The sequence below is a fragment of the Nicotiana attenuata genome, unplaced genomic scaffold, assembly GCF_001879085.1.
Source record: "Nicotiana attenuata strain UT unplaced genomic scaffold, NIATTr2, whole genome shotgun sequence".
NCBI classification, from domain to species: domain Eukaryota; kingdom Viridiplantae; phylum Streptophyta; class Magnoliopsida; order Solanales; family Solanaceae; genus Nicotiana; species Nicotiana attenuata.
Genome location: NW_017671506.1, coordinates 224,358 through 251,123, shown reverse-complemented (window position 1 = coordinate 251,123; position 26,766 = coordinate 224,358). Strand labels below are relative to the sequence as shown.

The window sequence follows — 26,766 nt, the reverse complement described above, 5'->3', positions numbered from 1 at the left end:
ATGGTTCTATTTTTTACCATGTAACTAGCATGTCTTTGTGATTTTTCCTTTAGTCTAATATGTCTCTTGCTTTCCCTTGTGTGATCCACTATGAACTTGTTTGATTCCTATGAAGCTAGCATACTTGTTTTGTCTATGTGCTTATCTTTCCTCTTATCTCAGCATGACCAATGTTTTCTTATGTGTTTTCATCCTCTGCCTGACATCTACCCCTACAAACTTGTACCCCCTCCACCTAAGTGTTATATCATCTAATGTGTGACTCTGTCTGACACTTAATGCTGTTGGACTTTGGCATGAACACTATGTGATAACTATGCTGTAACTTTAGTTCAAGGGCTAATTGTGTATAAGTTTACTTCTGCCATGTGATTTATCTATCCCCCAGTCCCTATCCTTACTTGTGTTTGCTTCCTGAACTCTGCATATCTTCTGAGTTGTGGTTGTCCTGTTTCTTTCCTTTCTTGTTTTTTATAAAACAAACTCCCAGTTGTTCTCTAGAACTATTTTCTTCATGGTATTTCAAACCCAACTTTTTTTAAACTCTATCACACCGTCACAATTCTTAGAAAGTAGGTTCTGCCCCCTTTCGTGTAAGCATTGCTTTGGGTGTCTCTGGATACCCACTGAACTTTGATGCACAAGGCTGGGAGTTCCACACCGCACTCATTCAACATTTTTGGTAAATGTTTGGGTGCTGGTATTGGCCAGGGACCCAATGGGGCCCTAGGGAGCTTTGCCGCACCCAGACCATAGCTGTGAAACTCGAAAGAAGTAAGGATTGGGCCTGGTTGAAGGCTCCCTATAGAGTAGCTTCTTATTTTATTTTTCATTATGTAATTCAGCTATCATGGTTTGTAATAACTTGTAAACAACTGATTGGGGTTATAGTGAAAATGGGTTGGGGTTATGCATGCCTAGTTAAAGTTATGGGTAGAAAACATGCTCGTAGGGCTTTACTTACCTATTTGTGCAATAGACATCATGTATAGGACATGCACCTCATGTAGCAGTGATCCTGTTTTTAGACTCTTTACTTTCAGTCTGTTGTCATACTCACTTCATATTCACAACTAGCTAACGATTCACAAATAACTGTTAAAACTACTGCTGCATTTTCACTGGCATTTAGATACCATGTTTTTAGGACCTTTACGTGCATTAGATACCATGTTACTTAGGATTTATATTTTTGTCTGAGTTACAATTTGCGAAACGCCTCACCAGTATGTTTAAGCTAATAATGCAGGTTTGATTAATCGCATCCTTTAAAACTGGGATTAATATGCATGTTCTCCTTTAAGGTAATTAGGCAATGAATAAGACACCTAGGCAAGCTTTAGGCCTAATACAAATCGATTAATCATGCTTCAGAACTACTCAGCCTCTTTAACTTATGTACTTCATCCTTTGTTTGCTTCTATAAAATTTGTTCTGTCAAAACTCCAGTCCCATTTTTTATCCCGGAATCGTGCCTCTGTTTTATCATGCTTTTTACTGAGTTGTTTGTTTGTCCAGAATCGTGCTTTGGTAGGTTACTATAATACTACTACTATATTTTAAAAGTATGTTTTAAACAAGTTTATCTGTACCCCTTTTTTTACTAATTCCTGAACTGCTGCAATTTACTGCCATCTTTTATTCATCTTTCTGAAAATCGGACATTCTTCAAGGCACTTAGTTTTAAATCTTAGGCTTCTTCTGCAATTTATCTTCTCCGACCTTCCTGTTTTGAACTCTTTTTTAGACCTTAACTGTGTTTGAGACGTGCTAGTTACAGGTTTACTTGTGAGGGATCTGTGAGCCTCTTATTTGCCTTTGTATGTTCCCCTTTATGTGAAGTCCTACTTGTTATGTGTGTCGCCTAACATTTTGTCCTTTAAACCTAAGGGTCCAGCCTAGACCTTACCCTGTAGGGATAGTGGTCCTAAATACCCTCTAGGACTTATAGGACGGGACGGGTAATAGCACGCAATAAGCATTCATGACCAATCCACACGTTTAAATAACCTTTACGGGATGGGAAGGGTAGACATGGAGATGATGATCACACGATAACACTACGCGTACAATTGATTACCGGTGTTGTGTGGATGATCCATGTGATTTATAAACCTAGGACCCCTTTTCTTATTCAACTTTGTTTAATATCTAAAATCATGTCTTTTCAACTACTCAAAACTCCTCCTTAATTTTACTGCATTACGCCTTTTCTTCCGAATTCTTCTTCTTTGTTTATTCAATGTGTTGATTAATTTTCTGCGTTTAGTCCCCCTTTCAAACAAATTGTAGATCATCTAGACCTTGAGCTCTCATACTTGTCACGTATTTATCTGCAACCCTTATGTGTAAAATTATTTATGTATCTATTTGCATTAAAGTCACATCATAGCATGGCCGGGAACCACACTAGTGGATCTTGAGGGGTGCCTAACACCTTCCCCTTGAGATAATTTCTAGCCCTTACCCGAACTCTGGTTTTCCAACTCAAAAACCCTTAGTGTCCTAATGCACTTAATCATTAGGTGGCGACTCTTCAATTCCAAAAACCCAATTCCCAAACAGGAATAGAGTTGTCTTCCCAAATGTCGTAAACCCGATTTTCGCTTTAGAAAAAGGGGGCGTCAACAATGGCTAATACCGTTCTTTGTTGAATCTAGATCCCCCATCTATGTCTCTCGGGGGCTTGGCTGCGAATCTGTTAGGATGAAATGAACCCGAGGGGGCTCCCAATTGATCATCTTCGACCCTGATTTTTGACTGGTAACGATTGTGCACATCTGACCACATCACAGCTGGATACTCGATCAAGTTCTGCTTTAGCTGTCGAGAAGCAATTGAGCTTCGCTCGTTCAAACCCTACATGATGGCCTGCACTGCCCAGTCGTCGGAATCCGGCGGCAGTTCCATTCTTTCCATCTGAAACCTGGACACGAACTCCCTTAACATCTCGTCGTTCCTTTGTTTTATTTTGAAGACATCTGACTTTCTCGTGGCCACATTTATGGCCCCGGCGTGAGCTTTAACGAAGGCGTCCGCTAACATAGTAAATGAATCAATAGAGTTAGGAGCTAAGTTGTGATACCAAATCATAGCTCCTTTTGAGAGTGTTTCCCCAAACTTTTTCAACAACACTGACTCGATTTCATCATCATTCAAGTCATTTCTTTTGATCCCACAAGTGTATGAAGTAATATGTTCGTTAGGGTCGGTTGTCCAGTTATACTTGGGTATATCGGGCATGCGGAATTTCTTGGGAATGGGCATCGGGGCTGCGCTCTGAGGGAATGGTTTTTTTATGAACTTCTTGGCATCTAAACCTTTCAAAACTGGAGGTGCCCCTGGTATCTGTTCTACACGGGAGTTATAAGTCTCCACCTTCTTGTCGTTATCCTCAATTTTCTTTTCTCCAGACTCGATCCTCTTAGTGAGCTCTTCGAGCATTTTCATAATGGTGGGGTCAGTCCCCGAGCTGTCTCCATTTGGTCCTTCCGGCGTTGGTTCAGCACGTTGATTGTTTTCATGTTCAGCTACACTCGGAGTCTTATTCTGACTTTGCAGTTGCGCGATGGCGATTTGCTAAGCCTGCAACATCTCAAATATCACCTGGCGGCTAACTCCTCCATCTCGTGCTCCCGGCATTCCTTGGTCCCTTAGTCTAGCATCCCTGCGTACGCTCCCTTCGGGGTCTGTGCCTAGGTTGGTGTTTATAGCAATATGAGAACCAACATCAACTGGTTCCACGTTTGGCACTTCCCCAGGGTTTATTGGCGATGCACCGACCCCTACATTGTTGTTTTCTCCAAGACCCTCATTGTCATGAAGCATTTTGTGAGCTAGACATGTTTCAGCCTGAAAATCAAAGATTCTTGACAAGAAAAAGTATAAAAATAACGTGTGTAACAAGAATCAGTAAAGAAATAATCACTATTATCTTTTGCCCCACGGTGGGTGCCAAATTGTTTACCTCGAAAAATACGAGTAACAATTAAATTTGATTTGTGGTTTTAAAGATATGTGATTTAGTTCAATACCAATTAAGAATCAAGAAATGTGAAGTAGAAATGAAAGATAGAAGTGAATCAAACTAATATAACTTAGCAGTAGTGACCTCGAGACGATGACCTCAAGGTGGCTTAGGGCTGTAAGAACAACTAAGTAGAGAAATCAAAGTAAGAACAATTAAGCTAAGGGACAATTCTGATGAACAGCAGACAAAAAGTAGAGAGTATATTCTTTGCTCAGTGAAAAAGGTGATCTTACAAATGATTCGGATCCCCTTTATATAATGGGGGAACCTCAAATATGGAATATTTTCATTTACAGTAGGGAATATTCTTGGTACTGCTGTCTAACCGCCTAGTATGGAATTGTACAATCCTATTCTGTGATTTGCGCCATGATTTGGGGACGTGGCAGGAATCTAGCTCGTTATGGTGCAAATCTGTAACGGTACTATCTTGGGGTAGAACATGCCCGACCTCTGTATGCATCATGCTTCACCTCCAAACTCGGGTCTGGTCCCTCGAGCTTGGACCTGGCCTTACCCGGACTCGGACATCGGACGACCTCTTAAGCATATAGATCAAAGGCATTCGATCTCGATCGTATACAAACTCCTTTACGGTTTGCTATTTTTGAATGTGTTGGCTTACTTCTACTCCACTTGGCCTTCCATCTCTCTTGTCGTCTCCCCTAGCTTCTATGAGTCACCGTTTACCGATTATTAATCATTTACATAAAATTCTGTGTACGCCACTGAGTGCATGTATGTTTCTGAGAGCCAAAGTACATAGCCACTATGTCTTTAATTGTTGTACAGTTAAAAGTTCTATATAACAGTCGTCCTTTAAAATAATATTTTAGTCTTTATTATATTAGTTATATCTTTTTTGGAATCAATTATTCATGTTATATTATAACATATGTTCTTTATAACAGCATTTCGCTATAACAATAAAAATAGTTTTTGAAACAAACGAGACTGTTATACGCAACTGCAATGTGTGAGCCAAAGTGCAACGAAGTATTGTGACAAGAAATTAAGTAAGCATGTCGACATGTATATTATAGAACAATGTGTGTGTGTATATATATATATATATATATATATATCATGTCGACAATATCTTTTTTCTTGGAGATTTTCTGTCGAATTTAACAAAGTCCGGCGTCCATCTCTAACTTTAGAAGCCAATGAAGAGTCGTTGAAGTATTTATTTTCATTTAAAGAATGAGTCAATTTAGCATGGTCGGGTCCATAATGTAAACTTTATAGGTTAATCATTAAAGTTCGTAGCATTAAACCTATTATATTTTATGTTAAATTTGACAAAGTCCAACGTCCATCTCTAACTTTAGAAGTCGATGAAGAATGAGTCCACTAAGGAGAGTCAGAAACTCTATCGGCCAACCGTTAAGGTTCTTACTTCTTAATATTAAACCTATTATATTTTTAAAGTTATGGATTAATATTTCTTATTCATTGTAATTTTGTTACATTTTTATACACAAATTATGCTTCGCGTAAGAAATATTAAATCCAGATGAATTCGGTCGCTTAAAGTTGCATCCGCCCCTGCAACTCATGGTGCACCATCAATCACAATAACAACACACCCAATGTATTCCTACGGTGTGAGATTTAGGGAGGATAATGTATACGCAAATTTTACCCCTACCTTGTAAAGATCGACATGTTATTTCCGATAGACCTTCGGCTAAAAAAAAAATTCAGCGATTTGGGTGGACGGTTATTTGACTATTTGGATATATCTGTTGGGCCAAAAGCCCTTTGAATTTGGGTATGAATTAGCGGATGGGTGTAATCTGAAATATTGGGGAAGGCGCAAAACTAGCCAGTCAGCTGAAACTCAGCTGAAACTAAAATGTATAAAATATGTATATTTTTATATATATATATACAAACAAAATATTTTATCACCTTTTATTTTTGTTAGCAGCTAAAAATACATTTCTCAAAAAAATTTTAAAACGTAATGGACCAAAACACATAAAGTTTTTCAACTTCTACCTCCATGTACTATTACTGCTCTTGAATTAGGATAAATCCTACTTTTGATTTTATTAGTACATATACTTGGTAAACATGCGGTATTTCATTTCACCCTTGATCTCAATCTCGTTATAACACAACCAATGTTTTAAAAGGTGGGGGCGTGAGGCAAGGCGTTTTACCTCTGACGAGGCGAGGCATAAGCCCTGAAATATGGGGCGTAAGTCCTACGGATCTTTAAATTTTACTAATTTCAAAAATTTTAAGATAGTATTCCCTCCGTTCCAATTTATGTGAACCTGTTTGACTGGACACAGAGTTAAAAAAAATGAAGACTTTTTAGAATTTGTGGTCCTAAACAAGTCAAAAAGGGGTCCAGAGTATTTGTGTTTTTACAAATGCTTCTCATTAAGGGTAGAGTTGGAAGTTTAAGCTAAATTATTTCCAAATTTAGAAAAGGGTCATTCTACGGACCAAAAAAAGAAATAGGTTCAAATAAACTGAAACAGAGGGAGTATAAAATAAAAAATAATTATAAAAATTACATTAAAACCCCAAAATTATAACAAATAATCTATTTAAAATATTTATAAATTATAATTCAACTATGAATAATACGAAAAGTATGACAGATATCATAATATGCAAATTAGCTGCAACGTCGTTACAACTCAAATATCAAAAGTAATGTATTCGATACGAAATCTAATATGTATCTCTTAAGGAGTAATGAATCTTGAAAGAATTTCGATATTATAATTTGATATTTTTCTAAAAATACTCCTTTTATTTAATATGCTTTCTATTTGATAGAGAATTAATATAAAATATAATTCACAATTTAAAAATGATTCTCTAGCATCATTTATTTTTAAGTTTCAACAAGTTAATAAAGTGACACATAATTCACCATACAACACCATGATAACTAAATATTTGTAAATAGTTACTAGCTAATACTGAGCTATTAAATTAAGTATTGTATCTCGTAAACGTGAAAAAAATAATATTTCGAAAAAGTAATTACAAAATAAATTATGGACTATTATATAGTAAAGACATAACAAAAGTAATAAATAAATACTTTTAAATGAAAGATTTATTTAAAATTAACTATCATAGCAGTCTTAGTGGATAACATGCAATAATTTTTATTTTAATTATGACATAAAATAATCTCAACTTACTAATTTATGATTAAGAAAGTAATTTTGAATAGTCAATGATTTATTAAGAAAATTTGAGGATTTACAAGGTTAGTTACATACAATTGCATAAAGTTCTATTAGGCGAGTCCAGTATGCTGGGCGTTGGCCGTGTCCGGGGCGTAAGCCCCAATGGACAAGGCGTAAGTCTCATGGAACTAAGCCCCACACATAAATCCAGGGGCGTTTTACGAGTGCTTCGCCCCGGGGCGAGTCCCGGACGAGTCCAAATTCCGCCTTTTAAAACAGAGAACACAACTAAGGTGTGTTTGGTACAAAATTTGGCTTCATTTTAAGATTATACTACATTTAGTTAGCCTTTTGTTTCCGGTATAAGCAATACCGGTATAATTTTATACCGTTATTGTTTCTATTTATGTGATAGTTTTTGTTTTATTGAGATTCAAACTCTTTAATTTTGACGATGTATTTGAACATAGAATCTTTATATTTTCTTGAAATAAAATCTATATATTTGGAAACTACATAAATTCAAGTGTTATGGTTCGCCATTATTATATTAATTCAAGTATTTTGTTAAAGTGAATTACCAATATAATCGATTATAATTTTGTTCTTGTGATCAAAATAACCCCTTATAATAAGTACGAAGTACCAACAATGCTAAAGTGAGTTGCCAATATATAATCGGTAAGAAGAGAAAGAAAGGTCAATCTCCTAAAGGCCTTTCACGGAATCGAGCTTTTGTGTGGTCTTACACATGAAAAAATCAATTATTTTGCGCAGGCTTGATTTACCGAAATTTTTAATTAGAAAAATACTTTCAAGCTAGGAATTTAAGCACCAAAGTTTCAAGCTGATAATATTTCAAATTCAGGAGAATAACCTATGATATTAAATTCAAAGGTTTCATGAGCATTAGAAGAAGAAGAAGAAGAAAAAAAGGCTAGACAAATACAGATGTGTAACACTTACTCTTTTCTTAATAATGGTTCAACAAGATACCACTAAGAAATTCAAATTAAAGCCACTTCACTCGAACGTCAGGTCAGATAATTGTGAAGAAAAATGACTAAAACATCAAATTTTAGCGTCGTCGCGCGGCGGTTTCTCGCTGTGCATTGAAGAAAACAGCAGCAACAGGTTGGCCAAGATCATTTTCTTCAGCAAAATTTCTAGTGTTGAAGTGATCCCTTGAAGTAGGAGGACTAACTGATTGTCTTCGTTTTTGCTTGAAAAGTACAAATACAAACCTATGGATCCCAATATTTGGCCTTGGAATCTCATAGCTAACCAATTCTCTTCCTGTTTTTAGTATAAAGATTAAGCACATTATAAGTTAATAATCAACCTAAGAATGAGTAGTAACAAAGGGGTATATATTCTCTAGCAGGAAATATTAATAGAAAGGGCAGTTGTTGCCATGTGACCAGGAGGTCACGGGTTCGAGGCATGGAAACAGCCTCTTGCAGATATATAAGGTAAGGCTTCCTACAATAGACTTTTGTGGTCTGTTCCTTACCCGGACCCCGCGCATAGCGGGGGCTTAATGTACCGGGCGGCATTTTTTTTATTTATAATAAAAGGGCAGCGCGATCCAGAAGGCATCTCGTGTTCATACAGGGTCCAGGAAGGGCCGCACCCAAGAAGTGTGATATAGACAGCATACCTTAATGCAAGTATTAGTGGCTATTTCCTCGACTCGAAGACAATATTATATAAAGAATTATCAATTGTTCTAGCAAGTTCTCTAAATTTTTTGGTATGTAAACTTCTAATAAGATTAAAAAACTCTGAGCAAATATTAGATTTAAGTAAACGTACTAAATAACTAAAATGTAATCCCAACTAAATAGTATCGCCAATATAGATCTTTGATTATTTTTCATTGTGTCCTACTTTTCGCGTAGTCTACATGATTTTCAAAAATTTGTAGACCTTTCGAGATAATTTCGTTTCATGTGATTTAGGTCTATTTATCACCTTTTAATACTTTAACTTACCATGATTTCACATATATAGAATGGTACCTCTTAATATCGACGTGGGACATGATCAAAATATCTCAAGTGACTTCTCAATTTATTATTTACATATGCTACTTGCACCTTCTACCAAATATAATAAAATCTTAATTTGTCTAATCTTATATGACTAGACACATTTATCTTGAGACCCGTTGTTCATAAATTTTTCCCTTTTTTTTTAATATTTTTTAAGTTAATGTTTGGTTATACATTGGACTGAATTGTTAAAACAAATCTTGATGATGAGTTTCAAAAAATCACTTTTTTATGTATATGAGAGTTTATTTTCCTTACAAAACTGTAATACTTTGCAATTTAAATGTATATCCACAATTTCAAATTCTAAATACTTTTTTTTTCAACTTAGCTCAAAAAAACTACTTTTTTTTCGAAATATTTTTTTTTTTTTTTAATGTTCAAACGATTGTTTAGTTTCTGCATTTTTGTGACACTATCATGTGGACATGTTCGACTTTAGAAGTCCAACATTCACTACTATACAACATTTTGATCTTACAATTATTCTATATAACTAGCAAGACAAAATAAGTGAATAATGGAAATACATCTTTTATCTTCTTCACATGTGCTTGTAATTTTGCAGAAAATACTGAAAACTTACCAAAAGTAGCATCAGTGGTACCTGGAATGTCAGTTACTATCCTGTCAAACAATCAGTAAAATACTGTCAATTTTATTTTGTCAACTAGATATTGTATATTTGTATATAAGGATAGTTCCATTTAATCTTGATCTCTTCTCATATTTGTACATTTGTACATATTTTTCACATTTTCTACTTTTTTCATTGAGTTTAGGGCATACGGGAAGACCTCTGTATAACAATATCGCTATATAACAGTTATTCACTATAAAAGTTAAATTTTGTGGAACCAATTTTCATACTATGTAACAACACTTCGCTATTACCAAGAAAATTCGAAATAAATGAGACTATATTATAGCGAGGTTTGACTGTACCAGTGGAGATGCTCTCGTAGATAAGGATCACTAGGGCCGGGAACATCAGGGTCTGTCATGACCTACATATTAAAAAATAATAGTATAAGTTTTATATACTGATAATGCGAAAAAATAACAATCAACTCACTTCAAAGGAAATTACAAGTACTCTATCTAGTATATTATTGACCGGAAAACTAAATTAATTGTAATAAGTAACATGGTATAACAAGTTGAAAATTCTTTTGGTTTGTCATCTGGTGTCTGGCACATGCATTAAGGTTTACTAATCCGGATTCGTGCTGAAAAGTTTTGGGGTAAAGCAAATCCCTACCAAAGATGACTATATTCCTAGGGCTATAACTCGAACCCGAAAGCCCTGATTAATTAAGGATAGAAGGATACTTACCATCCAACGACAACCTTTGGTGGTTATATATAACAGGTTAAATTAATATAACTTGTAATGGTGACCAGGAGGTCACAGGTTCAAGCCGTGGAAACAATCTCTTTTAAAAAAATAGGGTAAGACTGCATACAATAGACCCTTATGGTCCGGCGCTTTCCCAAACCCCGCGCATAGCGGTAATTTAGTGCACCAGGCTGCCCTTTGTCTTTCTTTTTTTTTTAGTAAAAAAATATATGGAACTTAATGATCTTGGAATTTAAGTAGAAATCAAGAAAAACTACCAGTGTGAAGAAAGTCCTCAAATCTCCTCCTTGAACTTCAACTTTAGGTCTAGCAGTAAGAATAGAAGGAAAAAGTTCATGGCCATTGCACACTAATGTGTTGTTATAAGTAATTGTCATTTTCACTATAGGACTAAATGAATCAAGAACATCTCCTATTACTCTCCCAACAATTAGAGGCTCTAAACTTCTTGCCATAATAAAGACAATTAGACAGAGATAGAGATAAGAAAAAAGAGAGAAATTTCAAAGACCTAAGAATGGTTTGCATTGGACATTGGATCAGAGTGCCACCTTATATATATGTACTAAGTTATAGCTATCATGGTAAAGAAGAATAAAAAAAAGGTATAAAATATGGGACCTTAGGAAACTCCAAAGTATTAAAATCCCCACCCCCCCCCCACCCCCAAAACCCACATCTCCCAAATCACCCCACCCCACCTAAAAAAATTAAAACAAATCTTCTTTCAATACTAAAAATACACGTATTTCTGATAGAATTTTCGACAAAATTTAGTCGGAATTATACTCGTCGGAAATCATTGGGGTAGCCTTTTTAGGGTTTCAGACGATTATACGACAAAGTCGTAATTCGCTTGTTATTAGGAGTGTTTCTTTACCACCAAAGGATGTGGTGCAGTGGATGGGACTACTCTTGCCTTAACCAGATGTCTCGGGTTCGAGCCCTGGGTATGAAAAAATCCTTGGTAGGGAGCACTCCCCCCCCCCTCCCCCGCCGAAAGGGGCCCTACGCGGCGCGAATCCGGATATAGTCGGGCTCCAATACAAGTACCGAACACCGGGTGGGAAACCAAAAAAAGGAGTGTTTCTTTATTTTAAGTATTGATGTAAATTGAGAAGTCGATCATTGTTTAGCTACTTAATGTCTTAGTCATAAAATATAGTTATATCTACTGGGAATATGAGATATTTTTACCGTTTCATATTATATGACGATATTTGATAGGGATACAAATTTAGGTATTAATTTGACTTATAGAATGATTACTCTCTTCGGTTTACATTAAGTGATCAATTTGCTTTGGACACGTCTATTAAGGAAATACTAAATTCTAGATAAAAATAGTTAGCGTGACTAAACTACCCTTAATTAAATGTTGCAGCATAATTTAATGTGAGGAGTAAAAGACTTTTTAGGAATAAGTACATAAGGGTAATTTTAAAAAATAAATTGAATATTTTCTTGATTATATAAATGAACACTTATTTTGGTTCAAAATAAAAAAAAAATTGATCACTTATTGTACACCGAAGGGAGTAGTGATGATGAAAGAGAACATTAAAGTTGTGATTAGAAAGAGAACAAGCATAACCTCAAAATTGAAGTGAGAATAAGCTAATGTATTCAAATTCTTGAAGTTTATAAAATGGTGTCAACATAGGATCAGTAAATGCTTTTGGTTAATGTTGGTTATGAATGCATCTTTATATTAAATTAATATGGCACTCTTTTTTTGTATGTCCTCAAAAAGTACATTATTGTTATATATTTGAAAATACTTTAATTTAAAATTCTTTCATTCTACTTTTAATGACTAACAACTTATTTGAATGGTTGTTACCTGTTGTATTGTATCGTATTGTTACTTTAAATATAATATTTGTTTTGATTGTTACTTAAATTTTATTGTATCCTATCGTTAAATTTTTCGTTACGTAACGACAAAAAGTGTCACTTTATGGAACTACCGATTTGATGTGATCACGTTGTAACCTTATTTTTTTCTCTCATCTTGCCCTTCCTTATTATTAAAAAATCTTATTTTATCTTTTACCCTACCTTTTTATATAACAATTCTACCTCGTACCTTAGCTTACTTTTTCTTTATAATATTGCAAGTTAATACTTCATATTGTTGGTGCATGATATCATGAAACGACGGCAAACAATACAATCTATCTAAACGTTGTATATATCAAAACAATACAATACAATATTATACGATACATTATGAAACGATACATAACGAACATTCAAACAAGCTGTAAAGTGAAACTAGGAAATCACAGTATTGGATTTTTTTCTTCAACCTCATCTTTTTTTTTTCTTTCTTTTTATGTCATATTGGGTGCTTTTTCCCTTCTAGCTCATCCCTCTAGAGGGGCACATGTACCAAATGACTTGTAAATTTGACAATTGTAAGTACCTAGAAAACCAACTTTTATAAGTTCCTTAAAAAGTTTTGGGAGCTTTAAGTTGTGTCACAAAAGTAGTAAATCCTTGAATTCTCCTAGTACCATAAAACTCCATTTTGATCTCTTTTATCTAATCTCCCAAAAAACAAAAACAAAAACAAATAGTGATGTGTATTTTATTATATCATGTCAGTATTCTTTGACACCTGAATGGATTCTCGGAATTGATTCTTGATTGGTTGTAAAGCTTAAAATAGTACACTAGGCAATACTTTTTCTTCTCTCCCATATATAAATGTCAAATAAAATCCCTTAAATTAGCTTTTGACATGTTGTCCCAACCAATCAACCATTCAAGTTGTAACATTAAACTTCTTTTTTTCTTTTAAATACCTTATCGGTACAATGTTTCTCGTGCACACAAGGTAAGGATAAAGTCTGCATATGCCCCACTCTCTTTAGACCTGATTTATAGGATTACATTGTGTATGTTATTATTGTTATTGTCTCTTTTGAATATCTTCGACTCAATGGTGAAATTGTATAGAAGATGTTTTAGCTAAACCAAGAATCACTAATTTATGAAAAGAAAAAAGAGATGGCCGATTAATTCAGAACAAAACTTAATGCCAGAAATAGATTATGTCATTTTTTAGTTAGAGAGATTTTCAAATCAGACTTCAAGTTGATATGACTTATTCACGTCCGCATGATCCAATAATGAAGATCTCTCTCTACCTTCACATATTTAACTTATGTGAGCATATTTCCTTTTTAATCTGTTTCTAGAATTACGTGTCATTTCTAAATATGGAAATAATTTAATTTAACCTTATCATCTTACCCTTAATAATAAATTGTTGTAGCCACATAAATATTAGGGAATGTTTGTGACCACAATCTCAAAAGTTTTTTCTTTTTTCTTTTTTTGCTTTTTTAAATTCGATCTTTGATCAAATAGGTTCGCGTAAATTGAAACACAGAAAATAACTAATAATATGACTAAGAACACTTCAAGCTAGGGTTTCTACATAAGGACATTAGGATTCCCTTGCTTTTTCATTTAGAGTAATGAGTCTTGTCTTATTAGTGTAGAACCTTTCCCAAATTACATGTAAAATTAACATAAAAATTGTCACTAATTTGGAAAAGATTCATCTTTTAAAGTAAGATTTGATCATTAAAGTATGGGCACACTGCTCAGAGCATAATTATAGGGAACTCCACCATATATATATAAATGAGATGACAAGTCATTTCGAAATGTAAAGATGATTTGCCCATAATTCTTGTTTTGGAAATTGCTTAGGTAGTGGTATTACCATAATTAGAAACCAAAGTACACTGTTAAGTATCCTAGTCAGTAGTGCAGATCATGTCAATACACTTGAAAAGCCAACCAAGTTTTTTCTTCACCTTTTTTCCCCTTTAAACAACATACTATAATTTAAAACCACATGTATATTAAAAGGGCCTCTTTATTATATTCTTGCACCTGGAACAGTTTTCAAGATCAAGCTTTCTTAAATTAATGTAATGTCATTTCAATAAAAATCTACTTCAAGGTTTTAAGAGAAAAAGTAGGCGGATCTGGAATTTCCAAAACATGGTATACCAATAGAAAAGGAGGGAAAAATAGTACTATTTAGTGGGAATCGATCTGTATTTCTTTGTGTAAATAATTCAGTATTCAATACCAAGTGCATCATTCAAGCTTTTTGAAGCACATGGGCTAACGGATAATATTAGATCAATTCTAAAAAATATTTATATAAAATATTGGCGAAGAAGGCATGGGTTCACGTACCCCATAATGTGGGCTAGAAATCCATTATTTTTACACCCTTTTTCTTCTTCATTCTAGAAAAGACATTATGCTCATGCCAAATGGAGATCAAGATTTTTAATTTCTAATTTCCCAAATGAAGTATTCTAAGGTCATAATATGTTGGAGAAAACATTGCTTCAAGTTAGAGTTAATTTGAAAGGTTTGAAACAGTCGAGTGCTTAGTTATTGGGATGAAGGGATTAAAGTTAATCTTTTAGGTTACAAGAACCAGTTCTATCGTTTAGTTTCTGTAGGTTAAACAAACTTTTAGATAAAATTTATAAAAATTTAAAATTAGTAACGACCAAATTCACCCCTTTTGTATCATAATGGTGCATATAACAATATTTCAATATGATTTGCTTGATTTTCTGATTAAAGTTACATGGAATCAAAACTTGGATTATAGTCAAAATGCTACGTACCATAAACAATATTATTTCAGACTGATTGATTCTCCGGTGAGCTTGAACTGTTTTAGATTATTTTTTACTTCATTTAGTAAAGAATTTACCGATTGCATGATAAATTCAGAATTTAAAAATAAGGATTGTTTACCCTTAAAATTGGATAACAATTAAACTTATAAGGTAGTTTTAAGGACACGTGACTTCACCTAATACCAATTGATAAACGTAAAGATTAGCAATAGAAATTAACAATAAGATAAAGCAAACCAGTGTTTGAAATGAATTCAGCTGTGATGACCCAAAGGGTCATCTTTTGTTTTAGAATCTGATTCCGTGTTCCGAGGCCTTGAAAACCTCATTTTCTTTCTCCTCGATTTGTGTGTGCAGTCCGTGCGTGTTTTCGGAAAGCCTTTATATGAAAATTTGAGAAAAATATTGAGTTTTGCCTTTAAAATTAATTTAAGTTGACTTCAGATATTTTGAGCAAACGGACCCGGACCCATAATTTCACGGTCCCAGAGAGTCCGTAGTAAAATATGAGACTTGGGCGTATGCCCGGAACCGAATTCCGAGGTCCCTAGCCTGAGAAATGAATTTTTGAAGAAAATTGTTAAACTGGAAGTATGATAGTTTTTAGAAATTGAATAATGTTTGAACTTGTTGGTATCGAGCCCGTACTTTGGTTCCGGAGCCCGGTACAGGTCCGTTATGATATTTATACCCTATCTGTAAATATGGTGAGAACCGAAGTGATTTGACGTGATTCAGACCTTTGGTTGAGAAAATAGAAAGTTTGAAACAATCTTGAAAATTTCATGTGTTTTGGTGTTGAATTCATAGTTCTAGGTGTTATTTTGGCGATTTGATCGCATGAACAAGTTCGTATGATGTTTTAAGACTTGTGTGCATGTTTGGTTTGGAGCCTTGAGGGCTCGGGTGAGTTTTGGATAGGCTACGGAGTGATTTGAAACTTAAGAAAATTTATGGTATGTTGCAGGTCTGCTGGCTCGCAAATGCGAGCATCGCATTTGCGAAGAAGCTTCACATTTGTGATCAGTAGGGCTGGGATGGGACCTTTGCAATTGCGAAGTTCAGCATCTCATTTGTGAACAAGTGTTCGCGTTTGCGATAGTAGCAGGTCCTGGACATTCTTCGCATTTGCGATGGAATGTTCGCATTTGCGGGGTTCGCAATTGCCAACCCCTGATCGCAAATGCGATTGTTCAAAACCATTTTTGGACGGGATTTTTCATTCATTCTCCCATTTTTCAAAACCTAAACATCAAGAGGTGATTTACCAAGACCATTTCGTCCCCAAATCATAGGTAAATGATTCTTAACTTATTTCTTTCAATCTATTTCATCTTTTTACAAGATTTCATCATAAAATCTAGGATTTTTCATGGTGGAATTGGGTGCTTTTGGGGAGAACTTGGGAATTTCGAAATTCAGGGATTTAGACCTTAAATTGAGGTCGGATTCTAAAACTAATTGTATATCCTAGCTCGGGGGTGAATGGGTATTCGGGTTTTGGTCCGAATTTCGAGTTTTGACCAAGTGGGCTCGGGGTCAATTTTTGACTTTTTGGGGAAATGATGGGAAATCTATAATTATGCATTGTAATTGGTTTCTTTAGCGTTAATTGATGTTAATAAGTTAATTATGAATAGATACGAGCGGATAGGAAGTGAAAACTAAGGGAAAAACGGCATTTGAGGCTTGAGTTTGGTCGTGGAATCGAGGTAAGTGTTGTGGCTAACCTTAGCTTGAGGGATTAGATATTGTTGCCTTATTTGCTACATGTTTAGTTGTTATGTACGACATATAGGTGAGGTGACGAGTATCCATACGTTGTTGTCGGGTCATAGCATGCGAGTGAGTCTTATACTTATGACCGTTGTGTTTCTTTATACGTTCTGTTCTTGCTAAACTGGTTATTACTCATGTTAAACAAGTCTTATTATGCTTTCCTGGTTTTGGATATTGGTTGAGTATTGGCTCAAGTGGAGATCTATGTTGTGAAGTTAAATGATGAAACGAAGTTGTTTAATTATGATGCCCTTGCCGGGTTGTTATTGTTTCTGTTGTTTCTTATGGTGAGGAAGAGTGATAAAGCACAAAGGGTGATGCCGTGCACGTTTCTATTACTTGTGTGGTGAGGAAGAGTGATAAAGCACGAAGGGTGATTCCATGCACATTTCTATTATTCATATGGTGAGTTGAGTGTTAAAGCACGAAGGGTGATGCCTTGCATGTATCTATTATTGATTATCTGGTGACGTTGAGTGGTAAAGCACGAAGGGTGATACCATGCACGTTTCCATTATTGATTACTTGGTGAGGTTGAGAGTAAAAGCATGAAGGGTGATGCTGTGCAGTTTCCATTAGTTGTGTTTACTTGTTGTTACCGGTTCAAATTGTACTAGCTGTTTAAATTCCTCTACTATTGTGATTCTTTATTTTGGTACCCTCATAGCACGTTGCCCCCTTCCCGTTAATTTCTGCTAAGCTTCTATTAATTGTTATTCTGTTAGCATATTGTTTAACTGCACAGATTTATGTTATTTGTCCTGTCCTAGCCTCGTCATTCATTCGCCGATGTTAGTCTTGACACTTATCAGAGTTTGGGTTGATGCCTTCAGTCCACATGAGACCCAAGGTAGATCTGCCGGTATTCGCAGACCCTGGAGTCCCCTTCCCTCTATTTTAGATTCCTGTTTTCTTTCATTCTGAAAAACAAATGTATTTCCTTTAAACCAGTGTTTGTAGAAATTCTTAGAAGTTCGTGGATTGTGACATCAGATCTTTGGGGTAGTCGTGTATTAGTGTTTTAAACTATTATAAAATTTTCGCACTTCATGTCTGCTTAGTTTTAATTATTACTAATTTATGTTTTGGTTAATGATTAATGTGTTAGAACTGTATCTGTTGGCTTGCCTAGCATTCTAAGAGTTAGGCGCCATCACGATCCTGATGGTGGGAAATCGGGGTCGTGAAAAGTTGGTATCAGAGCACTAGGTTGCCTAGGTCTCACAATTCACGAACAAGCTAGGTAGAGTCTGAGGGATCAGTACGGAGACATCTGTGCTTATCCCTAGAGGCTACAGAGTTTAGGAATAACTTCACATCTATTCTTCTCTGTCGTGCGGTTTGATTTCTCAATGCTAATTGAACTTCTACTATGTTCTTTTGCAGATGGCGAGAACACGTACCGCTTCATCAGCTGATCAGCAGCCCGAGCCCCTAGTGGCAGCTCCTACGAGGGGCAGAGGACGTGGCCGGGGCCGTGCTATAGGTCGAGGCAGGGGCAGGGCTCAGCCTAGAGCTCGAGCAGCAGCACCAGTAACGGAGCCTCAGGTGGAGTTTGATGATGAGGTTTCAGCCCAACCGTTCCGGCAGGGCCAGCGCAGGTTCCAGAAGGGTTCATCACTACCCCGGTACTTCAGGATGCTCTGATCCGTCTAGTGGGCCTTATGGAGAGTGTTACTTAGGCTGCCATACTTCCTGTAGCACCAGCCGTCTCTCGGGCTGGGGGAGGAGCACAGACTCCCACTACTCACTCTCCAGAGCAGATGGCTCCCCAGTTTCAGACTCTAGCAGCTTAGCCAGTTGGGTAGTTCCGCCGGGTGTTGTAGCACAGACCGGTGATAGATCGGCTATGTCTTCTGATGCCTTGTGGATATTGGAAAGGTTCACCAATCTTTTCACTACTACCTATGGCGGTACATCTTCAGAAGATCCCTAGGACTATTTGGACAGTTGTCACGAGGTTCTTCGAAGCATAGGGATAGTGGAGACCAATGGGGTCGACTTTGCTGCATTTCGTCTGTCAGGTTCCGCCAAGAAATGGTGGAGGGATTTTTGTTTGGCCAGACCAGTTGGGTCGCTTGCTTTGACTTGGGACCAGTTCTCTCAGCTATTTCTCGAGAAGTTCCTTCCTGTCACTCAGAGAGAGGAATACTGCAGGCGATTCGAGCATCTTCAGCAGGGTTCTATGACTGTCACTTAGTACAAGACTAGGTTTATTGATTTGGCTCATCATGCTCTTCTTATACTCCCCACCAAGAGAGAGAGGGTGAGGAGGTTTATTGAGGGACTCGCTCAGCCTATCAAATTGCAGATGGCTAAGGAGATAGGGAGCGAGATTTCTTTTCAGGATGCGACCAATGTGGCCAGGCGAGTTGAGATGGTTTTAGCTCAGGGGAGTGGTCAGGGGTCAGACAAGAGGCCTCGTCATTCTGGCAGGTTCAGTGGTGCCTCATCTGGAGGCAGGGATTCATTTTGTAGAGGCCATCCTCCCAGGTCATTTCATTCAGCACTTCAGGCTTTTCACGGTGCTCCAGGTGGTCGTGGCTCTCATATGCAGTATTCTGATTAGCTACCCTAGAGTGCTTCACCAGCTCCTATCAGTGCACCTCCGCTCCAGAGTTTCAGGGTGGTTACCCAGGCCATCAGGGTCAGTTTCAGGGTCAACAGTCTCAGCAGCCGAGGTCTTGTTATACTTGTGGCAATCTGAGGCATATTGCTAGATTTTGCCCTCGAGCATCGAGCAGTTCTCAGCATCAGGGTTCTCGTGCCATGGTTCCGGCACCGAGTGTCCCACCGCCACTCAGCCAGCTAGAGGTAGGGGTCAGGCAGCTAGAGGTGGAGGTCAGGCCGCTAGAGGTGGAGGCCAGCCAGCAAGAGGCCATCCCAGGGATGTAGTTTAGAGTGGTGGGGCCCAGCCCCGATGTTATGTTATTCCAACCAGGCCTGAGGCTGAGTCCTCCGATGCAGTTATCATATGTACGGTTTCAGTGCAGTAGAGATGCTTCGGTTCTATTTGATCTAGAGTCTACATACTCCTATGTGTCATCTTATTTTGCTCCATATTTAGTTATGCCTCGTGATTCTTTGAGTGCTCCCATGTATGTGTCCACGCCTGTAGGGGATTCTATTGTTGTAAACCGTGTCTATCGTTCGTGTATGGTTGTTATTGGGGGTCTTGAAACTAGTGTAGATCTCCTACTTCTCGATATGGTTGACTTTAATGTTATTTTGGGGATGGATTGGTTATCACCTTATCATGCTATATTGGACTGTCATGCCAAGGACTTTAGCTTTGTCGGGGTTGCTTCGATTGGAGTGGAAAGGGACTCCTGGTCATTCTATCAGCAGGGTTATTTCTTATATGAAGGCTCGACGTATGGTCGAGAATGGGTATTTGGCTTATGTTCGTGATTCTAGTGTTGAGGTTCCTTCTATGGATTCCGTGCTAGTTGTTCGGCAGTTTCCAGAGGTATTTCCTGCAAACCTGCCGGGGATGCCACCCGACAGGGATATTGACTTTTGCATTGATTTGGTTCCGGGCACTCAGCCCATTTCTATTTCGTCGTACCGCATGGCCCCGCTAGAGTTGAAAAAATTGAAGGAACAATTGCAAGATTTGCATGATAAGGGCTTCATTAGGCCCAGTGTCTCGCCTTGGGGTGCACCAGTGTTGTTTGTAAACAAAAAGGATGGACCAATGAGGATGTGCATAGATTATCGCCAGTTGAACAAAGTCACCATCAAGAATAAGTATCCATTGTCGAGGATTGATGACTTATTTGATCTGCTTCAGGGTGCCACGGTGTTTTCGAAGATTTATTTGAGGTCTGGCTACCATCAGTTGAGTATTAGGGCACCCGATGTCCCTAAGACAGCTTTTTGCACTCGGTACGGGCATTATGAGTTTCTAGTGATGTCATTTGGGTTGACAAATGCCCCAGCAGCATTTTTGGATTTGATGAATCGGGTCTTCAAGCCCTATCTAGATTCCTTTGTGATTGTTTTCATTGATGATATCTTGATCTACTCCCGCAGCCGAGAGGAGCACGAGCAGCATCTTCGGATGGTTCTTCAGACTCTGAGAAACAGCTAGTTATATGCTAAGTTTTCAAAATGTGAGTTTTGGTTGAGTTCAATTACTTTCTTGGGTCACGTTGTACCAGCAGACGGCATTCAGGTGGATTCTAAGAAGATTGAGGCAGTCAAGGACTGGCCTAGACCCACATCAGCTATAGAGATCCGGAGTTTCTTGGGCTTTGCGGGTTATTACCGTCGGGTTGTGGAGGGGTTTTCATCCATAGCAGCCCCGATGACCAGGTTAACCCAGAAGGGTGCCCCGTTCAGGTGGTCAGACGAGTGTGAGGCGAGCTTTCAGAAGCTCAAGACAGCTTTGACTTCGGCGCCGGTGTTGGTATTACCCATAGGTTCAGGGCCATATACAGTATATTGTGACGCATCTCGTATTGGACTTGGTGCGGTGTTGATGCATAATGGCAAGGTTATTGCATATGATTCGCGGCAGTTGAAGATTCACGAGAAGAATTATCCAGTTCATGATTTTGAGCTAGCAGCCATTGTTCATACGCTGAAAATTTGGAGGCATTATTTATATGGCGTGTCGTGTGAGGTGTTCATGGATCACAAGAGTTTGCAATACTTGTTCAAGCAGAAGGAGCTGAATTTGAGGTAGAGGAGGTGGTTGGAGCTATTGAAAGACTATGATATCACCATCTTGTACCATCCAAGGCCAACGTGGTGGTCGATGCTTTGAGTAGGAAGTCAGCTAGTATGGGCAGCCTTGCGTATATTCCAGTCAGTGAGAGACCGCTTGCATTAGATGTTCAGGCTTTGGCCAATCAGTTCGTGAGGTTGGATGTTTCTGAGCCCAGTCGTGTTCTAGCTTGTAAAATCGCTCGGTCTTCCTTGTTTGAGCGTATCAGGGAGCAACGGTATGATGATCCTCATTTTCTTGTCCTTAGGGACACAGTGCGGCACGGAGATGCCAAGCAAGTTACAGTTGGAGATAACGGAGTTTTGACAATGCAGGGTCGAGTTTGTGTGCCTAATGTGGATGGACTTCGTGAGTTGATTCTAGAGGAGGCCCATAGTTCCCGGTATTCTATTCATCCGGGCGCCGCCAAGATGTATCAGGACTTGCGGCAACATTATTGGTGGAGGGGGATGAAGAAGGATATTGTCGCATATGTAGCTCGGTGTTTGAATTGTCAGCAGGTAAAGTACGAGCATCAGAGACCTGGTGGTCTGTTTCAGAAGATTGAGATTCCTGAGTGGAAGTGGGAGCGTATCACTATGGATTTTGTTGTTGGACTCCCACGGACTCAGAGGAAGTTCGATGCAGTATGGGTTATTGTTGATAGGCTGACTAAAACAGCGCATTTCATTCTTGTGGCAGTTTCCTATTCTTCGGAGCGATTGGCTGAGACCTATATCCGGGAGATCGTTCGTCTTCATGGTGTGCCCGTGTCTATCATTTCTGACCGAGGTACGTAATTTACCTCGCATTTGGAGGGCAGTACAGCGTGTGTTGGGTACGCGGGTCGAGTTGAGCACAACATTTCATCGAGCGTACTATTCAGATTTTGGAGGATATGTTTTGCGCTTGTGATATTAACTTTGGAGGTTCTTGGGATCAGTTCTTGCCGTTAGCAGAGTTTGCCTACAACAATAGCTATCAGTCGAGCATCCAGATGGCTCCTTATGAGGCATTATATGGTAGACAGTGTCGATCGCCAGTTGGATGGTTTCAGCCGGGGGAGGCTTGGTTGTTGGGTACAGATTTAGTACAGGATGCCTTGGATAAGGTTAAGATCATTCAGGATAGACTTCGTAAAGCTCAGTCCAGGCAAAAGAGTTATGCTGACCGTAGGGTTCGTGATGTGGCATTCATGGTCGGAGAGAGAGTGTTGCTTCAGGTGTCGCCCATGAAGGGCGTGATGAGATTTGGGAAGAAGGGCAAGCTAAGCCCTAGGTTCATCGGACCTTTTGAGATTCTTGATCGAGTGGGAGAGGTGGCTTACAGACTTGCGTTGCCGCCAGGTTTATCAGTTGTGCATCCAGTGTTTCATGTGTCCATGCTTCGGAAGTATCACGGCGATCCATCCCACGTGTTAGACTTCAGCACTGCCTAGTTGGACAAGGATTTGACCTACGAGGAGGAGCCAGTAGCTATTTTAGACCGGCAGGTTCTTCAGTTGAGATTGAAGAGTTATCCTTCGGTTCATGTGCAGTGGAGAGGTCAGCCTGTAGAGGCAGCTACCTAGGAGTCCGAGTCCAATATGAGGAGCAAATATCCTATCTTTTCAACCACTCCGGTATTTTTCTATGTCTGTTCGAGGACGAACGGTTGTTTTGAGGTGGAGAATGTGATGATCCAAAGAGTCATCCTTTATTTTAGAATCCGATTCCGTGTTCCTAGGCCTTGAAAACCTCATTTTCTTTCTCCTCGATTTGCGTGTGCAGTCCGGGCGTATTTCCGGATAGCCTTTATATGAAAATTTGAGAAAAATATTGAGTTTTGAATTTAAAATTGATTTGAGTTGACTTCGGTAAATATTTTGAGTAAACGGACCCGGACCCATGATTTGACGGTCCCAGAGGGTCCGTAGTAAAATATGGGACTTGGGCGTATGCCCGAAAACGAATTCCGAGGTCCCTAGCCCGAGAAATGAATTTCTGAAGAAAATTGTTAAACTGGAAGTATGATAGTTTTCAGAAATTGAATAATGTTTGAACTTGTTGATATCAAGCCCGTATTTTGGTTCCGGAGTCTGGTACAGGTCCGTTATGATATTTATACCCTATCTATAAAGTATGGTGAGAAACAGAAGTGATTTGACGTGATTCGGACCTTTGGTTGAGAAAATAAAACGTTTGAAACTATCTTGAAAATTTCATGTGTTTTGGTGTTGAATTCATAGTTCTAGGTGTTATTTTGGCGATTAGATCGCATGAGCAAGTTCGTATGATGTTTTAACAATTGTGTGCATGTTTGGTTTGGAGCCCCGAGGGCTCGAGTGAGTTTTGGATAGGCTATGGAGTAATTTGAAACTTAAGAAAATTTCTGGTATGTTGCAGGTCTGCAGACTTCGCATTTGCGAAGTGTGGCTCGCAAATGCGAGCATCGCATTTGCGAAGAAGCTTCACATTTGCGATCAGTAGGGGTGGGATGGGACCTTTGCAATTGCGAAGTTCAGCATCGCATTTGCAATAGGACAAGTCGCATTTGCGAACAAGTGTTCGCATTTGCTATAGTAGCAGGTCCTCGACATTCTTCGCATTTGCGATGGAATGTTCGCATTTGCGGGGTTTGCAGTTGCGAACCCCTGATCGCAAATGCGATAACTGCAACTGTTCAAAACCATTTTTGGACGGGATTTTTCATTCATTCTCCCATTTTTCAAAACCTAAACTTCAAGAGGCGATTTTCCAAAGAGCATTTCTTTCCCAAATCATAGGTAAATGATTCTTAACTTATTTCTTTCAATCTATTTCATCTTTTCACAAGATTTCATCATAAAATCTAGGGTTTTTCATGGTGGAATTGGGTGTTTTTGGGGAGAACATAGAATTTCAAAATTTGGGGATTTAGACCTCAAATTGAGGTCGGATTCCAAAACCAATTGTATATCCGGGCTCGGGGGTGAATGGGTAATCGGGTTTTGGACCGAATTTCGAGTTTTGACCAAGCGGGCCCGGGGTCGATTTTTGACTTTTTGGGAAAATGATGGGAAATCTATAATTATGCATTGGAATTGGTTTCTTTAGCGTTAATTGATGTTAATAAGTTAATTATGAATAGATACGAGGGAATTGGAAGTGGAAACTAAGGGAAAAACGGCATTTGAGGCTTGAGTTTGGCCGTGGAATCGAGGTAAGTGTTGTGGCTAACCTTAGCTTGAGGGATTAGGTATTGTTGCCTTATTTGCTACATGTTTAGTTGTTAAGTACGATATATAGGTGAGGTGACGAGTATCTATACGTTGTTGTCGGGTCATAGCATGCGAGTGAGTCTTATACTACTGACCGTTGTGCTTCTTTATACGTTCTGTTCCTGCTTAAACTGGTTATTACTCATGTTAAACAAGTCTTATTATGCTTTCCTGTTTTGGATATTGGTTGAGTATTGGCTCAAGTGGAGATCTATGTTGTGAAGTTAAATGATGAAATGAAGTTGTTTAATTATGATGCCCTTGCCGGGTTGTTATTGTTTCTATTGTTTCTTATGGTGAGGAAGAATGATAAAGCACGAAAGGTGATGTCGTGCACGTTTCTATTACTTATGTGGTGAGGAAGAGTGATAAAGCACGAAGGATGATAACGTGCACATTTCTATTATTCATATGGTGAGGTTGAGTGTTAAAGCACGAAGGCTAATGCCGTGCACGTATCTATTATTGTTTATCTGGTGAGGTTGAGTGTTAAAACCCGATGGGTGATGCCGTGCACGTTTCCATTATTGATTACCTGGTGAGGTTGAGTGTAAAAGCACGAAGGGTGATGCCGTGCAGTTTCCGTTTGCTGTGTTTACTTGTTGTTACCGGTTCAAATTGTACTAGGTGTTTAAATTCCTCTACGCTGTGATTCTTTATTTTGGTACCCTCATAGCACGTTGACCCCTTCCCGTTAATTTCTGCTTAGCTTCTATTAATTGTTATTCTGTTAGCATATTATTTAACTGCATAATTTTATGTTATTTGTCGTGTCCTAGCCTCGTCACTACTTCGCCGGGGTTAGGCTCGGCACTTACCAGTACATGGGGTCGGTTGTACTGATACTGCACTCTGCACTTCCTGTCTAGATCTCGGTACCACACTGATCAGAGTTTGGGTTGCTGCCTTCAGTCCACAGGAGACCCAAGGTAGATCTGTCGGCGTTCGCAGACCCTGGATTCCCCTTCCCTCTATTTTAGATTCCTGTTTTCTTTCATTCCGAACAACAGATTTATTTCGTTTAAACCAGTGTTTGTAGAAATTCTTAGACGTTCGTGGATTGTGACACCTGATCTTTGGGGTAGTCGTGTATTAGTGTTTTAAACTGTTATAAAATTTTCGCACATCATATCTGCTTAGTTTTAACTATTACTAATTTCTATTTTGGTTAATGATTAATGTGTTAGAAATGTATCTGTTGGCTTGCCTGGCATTATAAGAGTTAGGCGCCATCACGATTCCGGCGGTGATAAATCCGAGTCGTGACATGAGCCCTCAAGCTCGGATACCCTCAAGCTGATTGGTATAAGAACATTTAAAAATATAAGCAAGCTGATGAACAAGATTATAAATTAAAGAGGAAGTGTTATATTGCTTTTATATCTTAGAATGTAAGTGCCCTACAAATGATTGGGACTCCTCTTTATATAGTAGAGGAATCCTAGTTATGGTATAACTCTAATTACAGAAGGAAATCCCATGATTAGCTAGTTAACCGTCCTAGATCTGATCCGTTCTGAGATTTCCGCCATGATCTCTGACCAGTCACGGATATCTCGCCTTTCTGTTATTATGCTACCTTCGATCTTACTCAATGTCTGTCTCATTTGGTCTCAATCACTACCGGCCTCGATCTTGACAGGTACCTCGAATCTCGAACTCGGTACCTTGTCCCCGTGCCTCGATCTGATCTATTACGGGACACACTGGTCTCAATAAATCAGTAAAATCGGGTGGGCCCGATTTTA

The 26,766-nt window shown here is 38.3% G+C and overlaps 1 protein-coding gene across 1 annotated transcript; it reads right to left on the bottom strand.

Moving 5' to 3' along the window:
* Positions 1–8,081: 8,081 nt before the first annotated feature.
* On the bottom strand, positions 8,082–11,128 carry LOC109208684 (CEN-like protein 2). Its single transcript, XM_019371826.1, has 4 exons — positions 10,863–11,128; positions 10,191–10,252; positions 9,832–9,872; positions 8,082–8,487 (listed from the first exon to the last, which is right to left on the bottom strand). Exons 1-4 carry the CDS (start codon positions 11,058–11,060, stop codon positions 8,270–8,272), a joined length of 519 nt encoding a protein of 172 aa, XP_019227371.1. The 5' UTR covers positions 11,061–11,128; the 3' UTR covers positions 8,082–8,269.
* Between the last annotated feature and the right edge of the window lie 15,638 nt (positions 11,129–26,766).